At 39.1% G+C, this 19542-nt stretch overlaps 1 protein-coding gene across 3 annotated transcripts in view; it reads left to right on the forward strand.

Annotated features, from left to right (window-relative positions):
• Positions 1-19542, forward strand: part of MIB1 (mindbomb E3 ubiquitin protein ligase 1) — a 116762-nt gene that overhangs the window by 88510 nt on the left and 8710 nt on the right. For all 3 annotated transcript variants that reach the window (XM_030552902.1, XM_030552900.1, XM_030552901.1), the window contains 6 exons: positions 2804-2965; positions 8000-8181; positions 10583-10775; positions 12587-12665; positions 13766-13879; positions 15262-15362. In XM_030552902.1, the coding sequence (XP_030408762.1) occupies positions 2804-2965; positions 8000-8181; positions 10583-10775; positions 12587-12665; positions 13766-13879; positions 15262-15362 (831 nt within the window). The remainder of the gene's footprint in view (positions 1-2803; positions 2966-7999; positions 8182-10582; positions 10776-12586; positions 12666-13765; positions 13880-15261; positions 15363-19542) is intronic.

The following is a 19542-nucleotide window of genomic DNA, read 5'->3' on the forward strand; positions in this document are numbered from 1 at the left end:
CTGACCATCCTGTTTTTTCACACTGATATTGTGATCTGTCTGTGCACTAGGGAAAGTAGTGCTGCATCAACTCATGTTTGACAGTTATCTTCACACGCATAATGGCTAGCAACTTAATTTCTTTAAGAGTAAAGAATTTGTAAGTATTTTCAGGCGATAGAATGGTGAATTCTTCAGTTCTTCAGCAGTTGGTTGTTTTATAATGTACAATGCCAGAATAAGTTACTAATGATATGGGATATCTTCATTATTTTTTATCATTTCTTTTCTTAAGAGAGAGATTTTATTTGGATTTACTTTGGAAATGTGTGTTAGGCTGATATGTATCACATGTATGCTTATGACTTTGCTAGAAAACTGTTGTGAAGAAAAAAATTGAACTAAACCTTATGTTCTGTAGAGATGGATGGCTTTAGGCTACATGCTCACTAAGGAAACTTTCCACTTGCTAATTGCATGTGGGTGTACTCCTTAATCATAGAGGGATTGATTCAGCAGTCCATTTCTGTTCAGCAGAACACACAACATTGGGCTGTCATTCTCCAGTACTGTTGGCCATTTGAGGCGTTACTAGGCATCCGGTACTATTGGCTTCCCCTGTGGAATTCTGAGACCTAGACGATTACCAATGCAGAGTTCTTGCCTTCTGTTTTCTTGAGGGGCCCTAGAGTTTTCAAGAAGATGCTATCCATGGTGACAGCTTACCTGCATTGCCAGGGTACTCCAGTATTTCCCTGCCTTGATGATCGGCTGGTCACAAGTCGATCATACCAAGATATACAATCAACAACCCTATCCCTTCTCAGCCTCATTCAATCCTCAGGGCTCCTGGTAAACTAGAAAAGTTCCTTTTAGTTCCCACACAAACTCTAGACTTCATTGAAGCTAATTTATTGATGTCTTCCTATTCAATTGAGAGCGCATCTGGACAAACGTGGTTCAAGACTCTTGGACCCAGTAAAATCTAAGCATCACATCAGTCTCCTCAAATTGCAAGCACTCCACAAAGCCTGCAAAAGGTTCCTGCCCTTCATCCATGCCCTATACGTTCAGGTCATGTTGGACAATATGACTACAGTATACTATATAACATACAGGGAGAAGCAAAGTCCGCTCCTCTTTGCATAGAAGTGATCAAGCTCTGGAATAGGTGTAGCCAACTCCAAATCACCATTTTTTAGCAGGGCACCTCTCGGGAATAATATACACTTCTGTGGATAGCCTCAGTTGGCACTTCCATGGAGACATCAAGTATCTCCCATTCCAATCCTAGCATCCCTCAATCTAAGAGCCCAGTATTTGGATGGACAACAAGCTTAGAAGGTCATGTTCAGAAGTGGTACAGTCCATCATCAATAATAGCAGAAAGTCTCTACAAGAAACTGTTATGCTGCAAAATGGAATAAATTTTTATCTGATGCCCGCATCATCTGGTATTTCCAAAGGGCTCACAAATTCCTAGCATTCTGTACTATCTCCTCTTTAAAATGATTGGGTCTGCCTCACATGTTGCTGCGAATGCACTTGGCAGTGATTAATGTTTTCCATCCTCTGGTAGTAAACTGTTCATTATTCACCCCCTTATACAACTGTGAAGTTCTTGAAAGCCTTGCCAGAACCTCTCCTCGGGTACTGAAACTTTTATGCTGACTTGGGATCTTGATCTCATACTGTCAGCACTCATGAATCTTCCATTGGAATCTTTAGCCTCCTGCTCCTTTCTTCATCTGTCTATGAAGATGGCCTTTGTGACTGCAGTTCACTAGAAGACTAGGTGATCTTGGGGGTCCTTATCACAGACCCACCCTACACAGTTTTCTGTAAGGACAAGGCTTCTTTCAGGCTGCACCCTGTGATCATTCAAAAGACTCTTTCTAAATTCCACTAAAATCAGATCGTAGCCTACCAGGTTTCTGCCCAAAACTTCATGCAGCTGGAGAAGACAGGAAGTCTCGTTCTTTGGATGCTCCTCATATAGAGTACAAATCCTTCAGGAAATCTCTGAAGCTTTTCATCTCCCTTTATTGAACAGATTAAATGGGAAGCAGTCTCCTCACAAAGACGTTCTGAATGGGTTTAATGTTGCATCTTGCTTTTGCTATGAGCTGATAGTGAAAGCCCAGACTACCTCAGTAGATTCTCTTTTGGGTGTTCCCCTTCTAGTGTGGCAATATGGGCCTCTCTGTGTACATTTAGTAGACGTTGTGCCCTGATACAAGCTTCGTCAGCAGACATATCCTTCAGCACAGCAGTCCTGCAGTCTGTGGCACAGCAGGGGTCCTATGTCCTTCTCTTCAATGAATACTGCCTGTGAGTCACCTCAAGTGGCGTATATCCTGAGATCCATCACACAAAGGAGAAATTCTGATTACTTATCTGATGGTAACTGGAGTTTGAGATGTGTGATCCCTACATGGATTCCATTACCCACCCTCCTTTCCCTCTACTTCAGATTCTTTTCTAAAGTGATTTGTGGTAGAGAAGGAACTGGAGAGGCTGTTGGTCCTTGCTGCCCCTTATGCCCTCAGTTCAGAGGTAGAGGGCACCAGCACAGACCGTCAGACACTGCTAATGAAAAGTCTTCCGTTCTCAGGTGCATGGAGGACATTTGCACCTGGAGTGGAATACACATAGGGACAACATGTCTCGGTCAATTTACTGTAAGATAAGTAATCAGAATTTCTTTATAATTTTCAGGCCTTTTAGGGTACTTAAAATAACTGATTTTTCATTACATTTTTCCCCTTAAAATAATATTGCTAGTTTTCCTTGTGTTATCTAAATAAGATTCTTTCTCATTCAGCTCTTAGTCCGTGCAGGTGCTAAACTGGATATTCAGGATAAAGATGGGGATACTCCTCTGCATGAAGCCCTGAGGCATCATACTTTGTCACAGCTTCGCCAGCTCCAAGACATGCAAGATGTGGGCAAGGTAGATACTGCTTGGGAGCCATCAAAGAACACAGTAAATAAAATTCATTTATTTATTACTTTCTTTCCAGTACACAGCTTTCTGTAGTATAGTCTGAAGATTCTGTAATGTTGAACTGCTTGTTGTCAGCACAGATTTAGTTAGACATTCTTCACCAAATTGCAGGGCCATATTAAAATCAAATTGTTACATATGCACTTTTTTATGCTTACTCATTAACTCATCTGTTTTAAAGAAAAAGTTGTGTGCCCAAAAATATTATCATAAATCTGTCTTTGGTAGTGAACTTGTATGAGTGCCAGGAATTCGGAAGAAATTACTTGAAATAGAAACAAATAAGCAGTAATACAGTACAGAGATTAAGAATAAAATATGCTTTGATTTAACCTCTTGCATGGCTTTGTTTGTAGCTTTCCTGTATTGTATTTTGTGGTTTAGCTCTAAAACTTTGAGAACTTATGCAGGTTAATTTTGTCTAGCTGTAGCTTAATTATGTTACCTAGTATGTTATATTTGTGTCCTGATAAATTAATTTCTGATGAGGCTGGTGTCTCACCAACTATGAAAAACAAGGATCAAAGTTAAATTGTTAATGCCCAAAAAACTAAGGATGGTCATGGATGTTGGGGAGAAGGGGAGAGAGATAAATAAGGCAACTATCTTATTGTGGCAACATTGCAGTTTAAATATTATTCCAAGGATGTAAATCCGTATACCGTAAATGGAGAAATAGGAGACCTCTTTCTAAAGGCATGTCTTCACTGGCAACATTAAAGCGCTGCCGTGGCAGCACTTTAATGTGGCTTGTGTGGTCCCAGCATAAAAAACCACCTCCATGAGGGGAATAGCACAGTTCCCAGTGCTAGTGCACTGTCTACACTGACACTTTACAGTGCTGAAACTTTCCAGCGCTCGGGGTGTGTTTTCACCCCCCTGAGCAAGAAAGTTGCAGCACTGTAAAGTGCCAGTGTAGACAAGCCCTTAGACTGAACTGGCATAACTTAGTACAAAGAATAATAACTATCCCTACTAGGGCTGTTATAGTTAAGGCAAAGGAGGTTATTTGAATAAAACTTCTGATTGAGAGACTTAACACTTCTTCCTGACTAAAACACAACACACAATGCTTCTGTTTAGAGATGAATTATTTTAAAGTTATTTCTTAGACACATATTTTAAAAAGTCAAATACTCTTAACTGATATATTGCCTCATTTTAGAAAAATTATCTAGACTAGTCCTTTTTGAATGTTAAGTGCTTTGGTGATTTTAAAAACAAATCACATTTTAAAATAACCATTTTGTTATCATTCGTTTGCTGTTGTGTGTGCATATTTGCCCTTGTGTGTACATTACATTTCAGGATTTTTTGCTTTTATTGCACTTGATGCATAAAATATTTCTAAACATCCACATATTTGTAAAGTTATTGCTTAATACATCACTGGGTGATGCGTAAACATGCCATAGTGTAATTATAAGGTGCCTCAGCCAAAATTCTTGACTCTTGTTTTAAATCATAACCTTACAGTTCAGTTTTGCTTTGAAAAGCATTCTAGACATTATGGTAGAACAATGTTTTTCTCAGTGACTCTAGATCAAACTTGCTCAATTTAAATTAAAAATAGTGGGCTTTTTTCACCATAGCCAGTTCTGCTAACTCACCTGGGATCTGAAAGTCAGGCGGAATTCTTTCTTGATCATGCAACTTCACCTCTACTAGTAAAGAATCTGTGGGACAAACATACACCAATTGCACTCTCCCTCTCTTGATTAAAGCAGAATTTCCTCCCTCAATTACTCCTGTAAACCCTGCTGAAACAATAGGGTTGTGTAGGTATAAGATTGAATTTTACCTTGCAATTGGAAGTAAATTTTTTGTTGCTACGGAAACCAGGAGTAGAATTCATACATCACATTCATGTCTGTGTTGCCTCTGCAGGACTAACAGATGTAAACGGATTTAAAAACTATTTTCTGTCACTAAAATATTTGATTCAAAATAAACCAAGAGGTTAGATTTGCTGAGAAACAAAGTGCCAGTTTTATGTAGTCATTTTTTACTGTAATTGCATGTAATATTTTGGTGACAGTTTCGTTTAAACAAAAGTTTTATAGAAAAAAAGGCATCTATTCAAAACTGTAAATTCACTGTACAGCATTAAAAAGGTCAACATTTACTAAAGTACCAACCTATATAAATAAGATAGGGACGTAACTGTTACCTCAGAAAATCACCTGTGATACTTAATAACTTTTTAATAGTAACCCCTATACAAGTAATCAAATGAAGTAAAATTGGATGTATCAAGCAGACATACCTGTCAACATCAGAAAGTTATGAATAGAGATATTAGGAAAAAATACACATTCTTAACTCAGTTGAAATGTACTTGCCAGAGTGTTTTATAGAAGGATTTGAAATATTATTTTAATAAATATTTACTGTTCGTCCTAAATGATAGGTGTATCTCCATAAATGCCAATCTCATAGAACTGGAAGGGACCCTGAAAGGTCACTGAATCCAGCCCCTGCCTTCACTAGCAGGACGAAGTACTAATTTTGCCCCAGATCCCTAAAGTGGCCCTTAAGGATTGAACTCACAACCCTGGGTTTAGCAGGCCAATGCTCAAACCACTGAGCTATCCCTCTGTAAGGAAACATTGGAGTAGTATTACACAGAACTCCTCTTAAATAAATGGAGTAAAAGAACAATAAAGGTTTCGTTCCAGTTCCGTGGTCTGAAATGAACTTTGTGACAAGTTACTAAAAATGCTTTGTGTTTGAGAAGTTAAATTTGAAGCAAGCATACAGTAAGCACGACACACATGAATGTTCTTTCTCAGATTCAGCACTAGCAGCATCTACATGAAATTGAAGATTTTTTTCTTGGCTACCAGTTTTCTCATCCTCATCTCAAGAGTTCCTGATTAAGTCATTCTTGAGAGGTTGGGTTGCCAAACTATTGTATTCCATAGTCTTCCAATTTCTTTGAGTTGTGTACTTCACTTGGAAGCAGTATATTGTCAGAACAGATTACGTTTTTTTTTTTAAATCTTGGTTGAATGTTAAGCTCATAAATACATATTTAAACACACAAATAAGTGGTGAGCAACCAGCAGCAGCTCCCACTGAGGTCAGCTCCCACTGAGGTCAGACTTTTCCCACTTATACTTACATGAGTTTCCTTTGTCACAAGAAGAACTTTTGCATAACTGAAGGAAATATTTGGAAAGCATGCAGGATGTGGAGGGGAGTGGTGCTTACATGCAAAGATTTTGTAATCTTGCTTGAATTGTCCACTTCATACAATGAGAGCAGTACCCATTTGAAAAGTCTAGCTAATGCATGCCTGGAAACTATCTTGAATCACTCTCAAAATATTGTTGCTGTTAATCCTGCAGAAATGTGTCAAATCAAATCTAAGGAAACTATCTCGATGCCCATCTGTTATTGACTAAATAAGGCTAATATACAATAATATTGTAACACACCTTTATTAGATAGTTTAGGTACAACAGAAGGCAGGTGTGGTTTCTTATTTCCTCTCCTGTTAAAAAAAAACAGATTTAACTGTAAATTATTGTTTCAATAGCAAGCCTTTTTAGGTTCACAATCTACCTTCATGAGCATGTACTGCTCCCATTCAAATCAGTTGGAGTTATGTGCAGGCATGTAAAATATGCAAATTTTATTGTATTGTATTTACTGTAGTTTTAAGGCCATCTGATGAAGAATTTGTATTATAGCTTTAAGTAGGATAGTAATATGAATACCGAAGTTGGATAAAAACTTTTGAAAGAAGATTAGTTGTAATCCCAGAATTTGTCCTTTTAAGTAGTAGTGTTGGCAACAAAATTACATTCTCTCTCACTTTGGGACAATGACCACTAAATGCTAACAGATAACTTTAAGTTCTTGCTCCATTGTAGCACTGAGGTTAAATTAAAGTTTTAAAGCTGTCAGTCCTTTGAGACTGCAGTTTGACTTCAGTGTCTCTAAAATGGCAATCAGGATATAAAATATTACAACTGAATAAACTATTGCAGAAACAAAACTCCAGTTACACTGGATGCTGTAAGTCCACTTTGAGGTAAAGGGTCTTGGTTTGTTTTTCCCACATGATGGCATTGGCTAGCAAGTTCTTAAAACAACAACAACAACAACAACCACGTCCTCTCATGAGGTTCATCGAGCACATTCACGTATTTCTTTTCCCGTTGCTCATAGTGGAAGTTGTTAATGTGAAAAGTTTATTTTACTAAAATTAAGTGGACCATAGCTGACTGTTTTATAATGTTATTGTATTAATTATAATAGTTACCTTCACATTTTACTCAGTTCCCAATTTACTGATATTTTATTCAATTCAAAATAAGTGTCACAGTAGAAAGGGAAATTACTTCCTCTTTCATTTCTTTGGGTTTTTCTTCCTTGGTACTTGTGATGTCATCCTTCTAGTTCTCCAGCTGTCTAGTTTTCCAGGATAGACGCATTTTCAGTGTTAAGTCATTTGTTCTTCTAGTTCCTACTCTGCAGGTTTTAAATCTGTAGAAGATTATTATTATTAAAAGGGTGAAGTTTGCTTAAGATGGCTTAATGGATCCACACTCAAAAGGCCTTGCATTCTTTCCCTTAACTGTTTGGTCAAAGCAGGATAATTAGAAAAACAGGTATAAAGAAAACTGACAAGAATGATTTGCTACCATTAAGCTTTGTGACAGAGATTTAGGGTTAGATTTGGAGAGCACTGGTTCTGTGACTCCAGAATATAGGTGCACAGCAATTACATTGTATTTTGAATACTTAGATGTCACTGCCATTAATGAATTAGTCTATGCAGGGAACTTATCTGGTTGAAAATTGGGTAATTGTACAATGGTTTTCATCTTAGAACTGTAGATAAGTTAAAAATGCATGCTCAGATCTCATCAAAATACTATTTAGAAAATATATTCTTATATATGTGCACATCTTAAATGGTCCATTTTCATTGAGTAGTAAGACTATATTCTCAAGTATTTAAATAGAGAATCTCAAGTCAGTTGCCTATTTACTTTCTTTCAGTTAATAATGGGACTTGGTACCCAGGGAGCAGAGAAGAAGAGTGCAGCATCTATTGCCTGCTTTCTGGCTGCTAACGGAGCTGACCTCAGTATTCGTAATAAGAAGGGTCAGTCTCCTCTTGACCTCTGCCCTGATCCTAGTCTCTGCAAAGCATTGGCTAAATGTCACAAAGAAAAAGTCAGGTTTGTATATAAACACAATATGGAATTTCTGAGCATCATGTTTTGCATGTCTTCATTTCCTTGGGATAGATCAGTTGAAGTAGAATAAATAAAACAGTCTCTTTTTCAAGTATTAATCATAGACTACTGAAAATCAAGATAAAGGTAAGTAAAGTTATATATATTCTGCATATGTCTTGAGTGGTGTTTACAAAATTATTAGTGGAAACTGAGGTCAACAAATTACGTGCAAAATGAGCAACAGTACAGAGCAAGCTTCCCTATTCTGCTTGAAGTGTGAGCAGCACATCCCTCCTTATCTTATAGAGTAATTTTATATCCATGCCCTTTCAGTGTTCTTTCTCTGTATCAAGTACTGATACTTAAAAATAGTGGGGCATGCAATTATGAAATAGGTTATCCTGTAGGAAGTACTGACTGCAATATTTTATGTATGCCATCAGCCACCCATTAAACAGTAAGTTTCCAGTTACTGCTTGTCCAGGTTAGATTCACGTTAGTGATTTAGAGGTTAAAGGCTCTTTCATTAATTCTCAGATCCATATAGCCATTTCTGTTAACTTTTACATTTTTATCTCCGTATTGTGATTTTTAAATTTCTAAATAAAATGAAAAGGAAATTTCTTATTAACTGTCTGCCCGTGTTTGGCAGGTATTTTCTTCTCAGCCTTCCTGTCTGCATGGAACATGAGTCATTTGACTATTTTGTTTGTGCACAAGCACCTTTATTGGCGTAGTTAGCCCTCTGGGAATAAAGTTTTGTTTAACATATGCTCCCTTTGCTGGGTATGCAGCAGAAAAAAAAACAACAGAGTTCTAAGTCAGCGGTTTTCAAACTATGGGACGAGACCCCAAAGTGGGTTATAACCTAAATTCTTTCTAAGCTGCATGGCTGCGCATCTGCCTGTTAAGCCCAGCACAAGGGCTCAAGGTGTTGGTGGGGAGAGGTGCCTCTTCCTGCTGGCCCCAGTGCCAAGCTGCCCCGGCTGGGGGAAAAGCGGCCACTCCCTTGGCCCGGCCTTAGCACTGTGCTGCCACAGATTTGCCACATCTGGGGGACAGGCTCTCCTCCCTCGGGCTGGTCCCAGTGCCGAGCTGCTCCGGATTTGTTGTGGCTGGGGGACAGGTGCTCCTCTCTCGGGCCGGCCCCAGCACCGAGCTGCCACAGACTTGCTGCAGCTGGGGGAAAGGGGCCCCTCCCTCCACCTCGCCCAGCCCACTGGAGCTGCAGAGGAGAGGAGCCCCTCCCTCAGCCCAGCCCACCCTCTCCAGAGCTGCCAGGGAGAGGCGCCTCTCCCCTAGTCTGAGCTGCTGTGGCAAGAGAGGGCTGGGGGGAGTCCTCTCTTCCCACTGTAGCCCCTGGGCAGCCTGCATCCCAAACTCTTCACCCCCTGCACTGATCCCCAGCCCTGAGCCACCTCCTGCACCCTGAACCCTCAGCCCCAGGCCCATCCCAGAGCCTGCACTCTCAGCCAGGGCCCTCCCTTCCCCACCCTGCACTCCCACCCTCTGTCCTAGCCCTGTGCCCCTTCCCACACTCCAAATCCCTCGGCCAACCCCTACCACATGAATTTTGTTACGTGCACCAATATGAAGGTGACGTGTCTCGTATCATCTCCATATTGGTTCACATAACAAAATTCATTCCGCGCATGGATCTAAAAAGTTAGAGGAAATGCTGGTTGCAACCCCATATTAATGGGGTTGCCAGGGTTGGCTTAGACTTGCTGGGGCCCGGTGCCAGAGCCGAAGCCCGAGCCACTACCACCTGCAGCCAAAGCTGAAGCCCGAGCTCAGGTTGCAGGCTCCCTGCTGGGGCTCAAGCCCTTGGGCTTTGGCTTTGGCCTGCCCGCCCGAGGCAGTGGGGATCAGGCTTTGGCTCTGGCCTCTCCGCCCCATGCAATGGGGATTGGGCTTTGGCTCAGGTTTTGGGCCTCCTGGGGTTGTGTAGTAATATTTGTTGTTAGAAGGGGGTCATGGTGTAATGAAGTTCGAGAACCCCAGGCCAAGATAAATATTGACATAAATATGGGAGTAGAAGTGTTCTCTCCTCGTACACTCTCTCTAGATGCTTCTCCAACCCATTATCATCAACTTGTTCTCCAGATTGGTTTATCGAGGCATGTAGCTATGCTTCTATCAGCCAGAAAATTGCACTGCTTGTACCTCATGTAAAATTAGAACTGTAATCTCCATAGTGATGACACTGACACCCAAATACCTCAGCAGTTTTACTTGCAAGTTAACAGAAAGGGTGACACAATATGTGTGCAAACTAGAATGAGTAATACACATGAGCAAATGACTCGGCTTGATGTACAATATGATTAAAAAAATTGTTTTCAGAATATGCACAAGGTTGTAATGCTGACTTAAGCCTGACTGTGAGGTGTTTTTTTAGTGGACAGGTTGGCTCTCGAAGTCCTTCTATGATCAGCAATGACTCAGAAACTTTAGAAGAATGTATGGTGTGTTCAGACATGAAGAGAGATACATTATTTGGCCCATGTGGACATATTGCTACCTGTTCCCTCTGCTCACCACGGGTCAAGAAATGCCTCATCTGTAAAGAGCAAGTTCAGTCCAGAACAAAGGTACTTAACACAGTTTTCAATATTCTCATTTTATTCTTCCTGCAGTTGTGATTTTTTTGTGAAAAGAAGAGCCAGACTATACTGACAAACTACACTGTCTCAGCTGCCATGGTTTCTCTCACGTCTAGTTTGTCAGTGGTTAGAGCAAAGTGCAGCATTTATCTGATATTGCTGCTTGTTGCACATTGCAAATGACAGAGGGCTAATGAGGACAGAAATAAGAATTATCTGTCTTAGGCAAATTGCTGCAATTTTATTATAAGAATTCCGAGAGGTAGCAATGTTAAGGGTGGATCAACAGCCTCCCAAACTAGTCGGCAGTCTTCCACCTTTTCAGTGCTCAAAATTCAGAGCATCCTAAAACATCCAGGCCTACCAAGACTGTCTTGTACCATGGTCCCAACCCCATGCAGACCCCTGTCTGAGGCATCCATCTGGCCTCCTACAAATGCCTGGGCCACCATATAAATCCAACTTTTTTCTCCAGCCAAATGTGGCTTACACTATATTTACATTAAAGGTGCATTACTTCTGTGGTGCTGGGAGCACCAACCAAATCTCTTCTGCCTTCCCCCCGGCCTCCTGATTTTCTCTCTGTTGAGAGAAATGTAGCCCAGGGTACCAGGATCAGCCACCAGATATGTAGTCCTGTGAATTGGAGACAAAAGAGTTATATTAAGTGCTTATACAGTCGCTTCAAAATCCAAAGGTGCCTGCACAGTGCAAACCATGCAGTTGCTTCAAAGCCAAGGTGTGCCATCGACAACTATTAACTCCCCTCCCTCCCCTTAATATGACATATGGCAAACTACCTCATGCATACAGACTATCAAACTGATAACATGCCACTAGTAAGCCTGGGGGCGGGAGGGACAGGGAGGCTGGGAGGGGTTTTACAATGGTGAAGAGTGGTTCAGAAAAGCCTGCTTCTGCCTCCTGCTGTGTCTGTGGGTGCTCTTCCCCATCAGCCAGACAACCCCACCATTTGCCACAGTGGGAGTTGATCAAAGGAGGTCAGTGATTAGCTGGTGACCATCGTAGCCCAGACTCTGCTCTCTGGCTCCCATTCTGAAATCAGGACTTTCCCTCTTCTCTGACGGAGCAAGTCATTTTTTATTATATAAACATTTTTCATAATTCAGATTATAATTTAGTTGTACTAAACCAGTTTCCCAAACTGGTCTGCAGAAAGATGGTGCGGTCTTTTTGTTTCCAGTTGCTAACTTGTGTTACGAAAGCAAAAAGTACACCAAATACTTTATTTTTCTGCATAAGCAGTTACTCTAGTTATCACAAGGATGTTATATGAATGGGAAGTGTGGTGGTCCAGGCATTCATGAATCAGTAGATGGGTGGTCCGTGTGACTATTTCTCTTAAGATGTGGTCCACCCTTGGTAAAAGTTGAGAAACACTCAACACATTGTTGGATTACAGCAGAAAGTCCTTCTAAACTAATTGAGCACCGTACAGCCAAGAAAAATATATGTGTGTGCCAGCCTCTTGGTCTTATTCTCCTAGCTGGTATGATTTATAATTCCTAGATAACCAGTAATGCAAAGAGCGTAAATATTGCCAGCAAGGACTTCTGGATACAGATATGATAATCTCTCATTTAAATCCCACTTTGAGGTGGTGAATTAGCTCTGGTTTTTCTTCCTAGTTTTGTTGTAGCTAACATGGCACTAAGCAGAGCTTGTTAAATTCCCTTTGCACTGCTAAGTGGTGGAAGTAAGCAAATAGATATAAATGGAATAGATAGAAAAAAGAGAAGAATCTTTCCCATGTTATTCCGTACTGTTTTTCTCTGCAGATTGAAGAATGCGTGGTGTGTTCAGACAAGAAAGCAGCAGTACTCTTCCAGCCTTGTGGTCACATGTGTGCTTGTGAGAGTAAGTAGTCTTGGCAGGTAATACCTTTCAAAATAATGATTGTGCAACAAAAGATGTCTGTTAAAAACAGTCACTAAAAATTCTTTTAAAATGTTGACTTAATTGCAGGGTATTTGAGTAAATTGACTTCGGTCTGGTAATCAGAGCTTTGACGGTACTTGGAATGCAATAAAACCACCTGCCTGTAATAAAGTTTAATTATTTGGAGGACAAATAACAGAACTGTAGCTATTTAACTAGAAAATTGAAAGAGCAGATTTACTTCACCTACCTGCGTTACTTTATTCTGACTGGGTTGTGGTAGTCTTGAGAGTCCTATTGTACATTTCTGTAAATAAATTAGCGTTACATTTTTTTGAGATGGAGACACAAACTGTCATGTAATTCCTTTGTGACAGTTTGTGAGGGCATCTAGCGGTGTAAATATAATTAAACTTTAGTTGGTATAGCAACCAAATAATTTTTTAAAAGACATTTATGACTAAACCTTCCATTAACACCACATACAAAGATTCCAGCAAGAGCTGTCTTTCTCTGAAAAACTTAGAATGGGGCATGTTTTCAAAGAGAATCTGCTGTAACACAGATCACTCTGTTTGATGTGATGTGTATGCTACAGCAACTGATGAGGATATAGAAAACACTTAAGGAGCCTCCAGAAACTGTCCCTTCTTTGTTTAATAAGATGAGGATGTAGTGATCATTTTGTCACCAGAAATTTCAAGAATTTCTGGGACATCTTGCTGAGGCTTTGCTGATGGTCAGTAGTTTGTAGAACAGGGATGGGCAAACTTTTTGGCCTGAGAGCTGCATCGGGTTTCCTAAATTGTGCCTCCCCAAACAGTCAGGTGTGGCCTGGCCCCTGCCTCCTATCCGACCCCTGATGGCCCCCTGGGACCCCTGTCCCATCCAAACCCCACCACCACCATTCCCTGTCCCCTGACTGCCCCCCTCCTGTCATACAGCCATTGGTGGTGTAAATACACATTGCTATTTTATGTAGTACGTTTGTGGATAGAATGAAACGAATTGATTAATCACAGAAGCAAGAATAAAGAGACTACAGGCTACTGAGAGTAAATTATTTCTGCTTTTCCAAGACTGTGCAAGCCTGATGAAGAAGTGTGTGCAGTGCCGGGCAGTGGTTGAGCGGAGAGTGCCGTTCATTTTGTGTTGCGGAGGAAAAGGTACAGAAGATACCACTGATGACATTTGTGAGTGTTTCTTTTTTCTCTAATACTTCCATTCTCCTTTCATTGAAAAAAGGGGGTTAACCATGTATCCCTCACATCATCCGTTTGAAGGAAAGTTTTAAAGAAAGTAGTTTAGTGTCAGCCTGCCACCTACTGTTTGTCACTCGCCATATGGGATAGTGGTAGATGCTACTGTAGCATAGACCCTGTCTGAAAAGGGCTGTTTCAATATCAAAGAAGAATGATACCAGAAGCTGAATCATCATGTGTGTATATATGTCAGTGATGATTTGAACCCTTCTTGTTAGCTTCCAGAACTTCATGGCCATATATCTATGTGACACATGGAACAAACTCTAAGAATTGTCAGTTAATATAATTGAAATACATAAATAAACATAAGCACATGGCCCCATACAAATTACAAATGTTATCTTGACTTCTTGGCCTCTTTGACTAATCAGAGGAGCCCCAGAAGAAGTGGGAAATAGAACATTTTGTCTAGGATAAAGCTGGCCAAATAATTCGCGATGTCAGAATTATTCAGTGAGTTCTGCCTTTTTCTGTTTGACTAGTTCTTAAACAGTTTATAATTTTCTTGAATTTATTAAATTATTCTGAGAGTTATTTCAAGTTGTGTGAATAATTTTTTGTAGTGTGTATCTGTGTGTGGTTTATTGTATGCATTCAGTACTTGAAATTTGAGCTGTTGATTAATTTAAATTGGAATAGCGACATGATATATTTGATCCCTGACGGGATGAACATAACAGAATCACATTTCCAATGGGAACATGCAAGTTTAAAAATTCAAAATTTGCCTTTTGAAACTTTCCACTGTAAACTTGCTGTTTCTGTCAGTAAACTTGTTTCCCAAACATTCACAAAGTGAACATGAAATAAGTGGGAACACAGCCAAATCAAGTTTTGTTCAACACTTTGGCCAAAATTTGCATATTTTTAGCAGTATTGATTCAGTCCCAGTCTGGAATTACCAAACAATGCAGCAATGTGGATAACTTGAAGTATCTACACTGGTTTTTTGCCAAAGAATTTTCACCAGTAGAGCATCACTGATGGGTAGCAACCATGAAGGCATTCATGTAGACAGGCCTCCAGGTAACTGCTAGCATTTGAACAGCCACAGTGAGGGAAATATTTGTCAAAAACTGATGTAGTTAAAGTTTCCCAATAAATTATTTTAGTTCAGGAATGGAATTTTAGTGAGTCATAATAAATATAATTTGATTATCAAAATATATTTGCTAGAGATAATGCTTCAATAATTCAGATAAATGGAAATAGTATTTTTATGATTAGCAGACAAAAGTAATTATTCTTTATGTTGTAAGGGCTGCATAACATGTTCTAGGCTTTTAATATTACTCTCCTCTGCATTATAGCAAGTGGAAACATTCCAGTTTTACAGAAAGACAAGGACAACACTAATGTCAATGCAGATGTACAGAAGCTGCAGCAGCAGTTACAAGACATAAAGGAACAGGTAAAAGTGCCACATGTTCCTTTGTATTGAACACCAAAACAAAATAAGGGAAATCTGTTTAAACTCTTCAATTCTTAATTTTTGATTAGTTAATCAAAGCCATTTTTGTTCTGTGAAATAAAGATGAGCTCTAGTGTGGCTAAAAAGGTTTTTTTGTGACTTATCTGACTTTTTTTTTTATACATACAGTGTTCTTCATCATAGAATCACAGAATCATAGATTATTAGGGTTGGAAGTGACCTCAGGAGATCATCTAGTCCAACCCCCTGCTCAAAGCAGGACCAATCCCCAGATGGCCCCGTCAAGGATTGAACTCACAACCCTGGGTTTAGCAGGCCAATGCTTAAACCACTGAGCTATCCCTCTCCCCATGAGTAGCCACATTTGACATTTCATTTCTTAGCCCACCTATTGTAGTGTAAGTGAATGGGCTTATGTGACCCAACAATAAATATAGGGATGAAGGGAGGCAATGAATATTAACTCTACCTTTTGACCTCATAACAATGTACAGGGAAGATTTTTTTCACAGAACTTCATTAAATCTGGGCATTTTTCTTCACAAAACTGTATGCACTGAGCTGATGCAGGAGTTGTGAGCCTGCCTATTCAGTAACAAACCACTTTTGAACACAAGTTGGCGGTTAGAGGGGATGTACAGTCCCAATGCATTAGCACACTCAAATGAAAATTATATTTATATATGGCTACAATATGAAATATTGATAGGTGTAAAACATTACATACATACATTTCAGATGCAGTAATTAAATTTGTGATTATATAGATTTTAAAATATCTTAAATATAAGGCTTTTTAAATTCTGTGCTTGGAAAAGGAGGAAAATTTATCAAAATCTTGGATAGGTTTAGACTTTCAAAAGATAAATTGAATATGGATGTCTTTGCAAGTGCTTGATAAAGCTAAAATAGTGACCTGCAGACAACCCTGATCTTGTTTTTTAAATTACTTAATGTGAAATGATTCATACAAGTAGCTGTTCTCTTTACATCTAATATAATATGCGAAAGCCAAAAAGCTTTCAAATCTGGGAGTTAATACTTTGTACAGAATAGATTAAATGCTTATTAACATGGAGGACAAATGTTTTGCATGGTGAATTATTAAATTTGTCCCCTTTCTCTCCCTTTAAAGTCCCTCCCAAAAATTATTTTTCTTCCTATCTGCTGGGATCATGCAACATTATCTGTCCTGAACCATTGCCATGCTACCTTCAGCTACACTGCAATTTTTGGCATGCTAGCTCAAACGGAGCTAGCACATGTCTGTATACCTTTGCTGGGAAGCATGCTCAGCTGCAGTGGAGATTTACCTTTGAAGACATACTACATTTGTCAGAGTTGAGATGTTTTGATTAATAGAAGAGACTGATGAGAACTTTAATTCACATTTAAATTGTCTTTTTATCTCTTGTGCACTTAGAGTAGTGTATAGTGCTTCAAAGATGGCTGGTATCTGAGCTAATCCAGACAGCCCTGGCTGTCTGTTACAGACCTACCTGAAAGTTCAGAGAGAAGGTTTTGAATCACCTAGTTCTGGGCCACATCTGTAAATGCCTTTTGAAAATTTGAGACCTGATGTATTGTCAGATATTAACCTCCGAGGAAAACCTATCAATAATTGGCAAAGAGTTCTGTGGCACCTTATAGACTGACAAATGTATTGGAGCATGCGCTTTCATGGGTGAATACCCACTTTGTCGGATGCATCGTCAGATTGCATCCGATGAAGTGGGTATTCACCCACGAAAGCGCATGCTCCAATACGTTTGTTAGTCTATAAGGTGCCACAGAACTCTTCGCTGCTTTTACAGATCCAGACTAACACACTATCCCTCTGATATTTGACTATCAATAATTGTTACCCTCACCCCGGCAACTGACTGAGACCCCATTATTGAAAATCTTTTTATGTTCAACTCAAAGCAGTTTCCAACCTAATTTGTGCCTGTATAATGGCAGGTAGACTTTAAAAAAACAAAACAAAACAAAAAAAACTATAGTTCCTTCTCACCTATAACATTTGAGGCTACTTTGTTGGTTTCATTTTCTGTTTTTCTGGTCATCAAAAAGTTAAGTGTTTAACAAAAAATATTTTTTTAATATTCTCTATTGCCTGGATTTTTGCAGTGCAGTTACTGTCCAGTACTCTATTTTTAGGCTGATTTTCAAATGTGGTCACTTGACTATTCTCTTTGCCTCTGAGCAGGATGTATATGGCTGCTTGTTTTTGACCATCTCTTAATTGACTGCCATGTCAAGTAGTTATTTTGTTGAAATGATTCTGCTTGAAATCTAGCTTTTCTGAAATTCTATTTTGTTTCTCAGGGAACTGGCTGACCTGTCTCATTTGGAACCTTTTAATTTGTCTTCTAGATGACTTTTCTGTTTACTGTTGTGAGAGGGGTTAATGAATTGCAGATTCTAGTTAATTGTTATTTTTTATTTTAAAAAAAAATCTTCAATTGTATCTTAAATATGTGCCTGAAGTTATATCCAGAGTTCCATTTTAAACATATTTTTTCATTTTCTTCTTTAAAACTGCACTTCTAATGTGAAATTCAGTATTTGTGTGTTCTTAAAACTACTTATTTGTTCTTTTCAGCAGGTATATCTACGTTTCAACTCATGTCTTCAGTGATAATCTAATACATTAGTGCAGCAACCTTTTAAAACCATTTCTGGTGCCAAACAGAAGCAAGACCTGATGTCAGCAAAATCCCCACATGATGACCACGTCATTCTTCAGGGATTCCCTGAATTTGAACCATCTTTGACTGTGATTGCAGTTCCTCCACCACATTTCATACGTAATCATCCTCATCTGTCTGTAATAAATACCTTATATATGTTCCTTCACCATACGTATGTCATTTATTTTTATTTAAAATTAAAGTTGTTGTAATGTCACTGTGCACCTGTGTCTTGTGCCTGGAAACATACTGTAATATGTAATAAAAGATTGTTATAGGTTCTAATATGGCACCCATATCAGACAAAAACCAAAATATTCTGCTAAAATTGGCTTATTTGCAATATCATACCCCAGTGATAATTTCATGCTTTCCATACGATCTTAACTCTGTGGATTACAACTGATTAGAACTGACTGGGTGCCTTTATGGTGGTGGTTCAGAAGCAAGAATACATAATATATAAAAAGAAATCAAATACTTTCTCTAGGCACAGAATTTTCATTTGTTTCCCCTCAAAAGATCTTCAGCTAATTTATTCATATAAGGTCGAGGTGATAGACATCAAATTTTGGCATCAAAGCATAAGGCCAAATTAAAAATATAGTCAAAATATCTACCATTTGTTTGCTGCTGCTGCTGTTACAAAAGCAGGGTGTAATGCACTGATAGTCACGTAACTAGAGTACAGTTGGAGAGCAGGCAGGTAGGTTGATCGTTCTGTGAAGTTACTTAAAGCTGCTGCCATGTGAAGGTAAATAAACTAAAACATGTATGACATTGAAAAATGAAACTGGTCTCTACAAATAAATATTGACCGTTTTCATGATAAGCAGGAAGAATCTGGACAATCTGCTCGTGCTGCCATACAATTAAACTAAAACCTATTTTCCGAGTTTGAGCTACCACCAGGGAATTTCTTCCGAATTGTGTGCTGCAATGAAATGAATAAAATAAAACAAATTTTTGCCTCCATTGCTTAGGCAGAATACACTTTTGCAGTGTCCTATGATGTGCATGTACATTTCCAAATTACTCTGTAGTATATTGGAGAGAAACAGATTTTTTATTTTAATTGTAAGATATACAGGCAGACCCCAAGGCAAACTATAGGAGTAAAGAACATATAGTGGGGAGGACTTGAATTCTGTTGTTGCAGGATGAGATTTAGGGTTTATACCTTGTATCCCTTCTAAAAGGGATACTTTGGGACCATTAAATTATGTACATGCAGCACAGGAAAGCAATTTAATGTTAATAAGTAATTAATGAAGAATTTCCCCATACTTTGGACTTTACAACTATGAATTACAAGGATGATAGTTAGTTGTACCCGGTGAGTATTTGGCTTGGGTGAGGAAGGGGCTGGATGGACTGATTTACAATCAGTCCCTTGCAGTGCTTTGGTGGAAGATAATTACATACATTTTGAGTTATATCAATTCATGATTTTCAGTGGTGATGCC

This window comes from Gopherus evgoodei, chromosome 2 (assembly GCF_007399415.2).
Source record: "Gopherus evgoodei ecotype Sinaloan lineage chromosome 2, rGopEvg1_v1.p, whole genome shotgun sequence".
NCBI lineage: Eukaryota > Metazoa > Chordata > Testudines > Testudinidae > Gopherus > Gopherus evgoodei.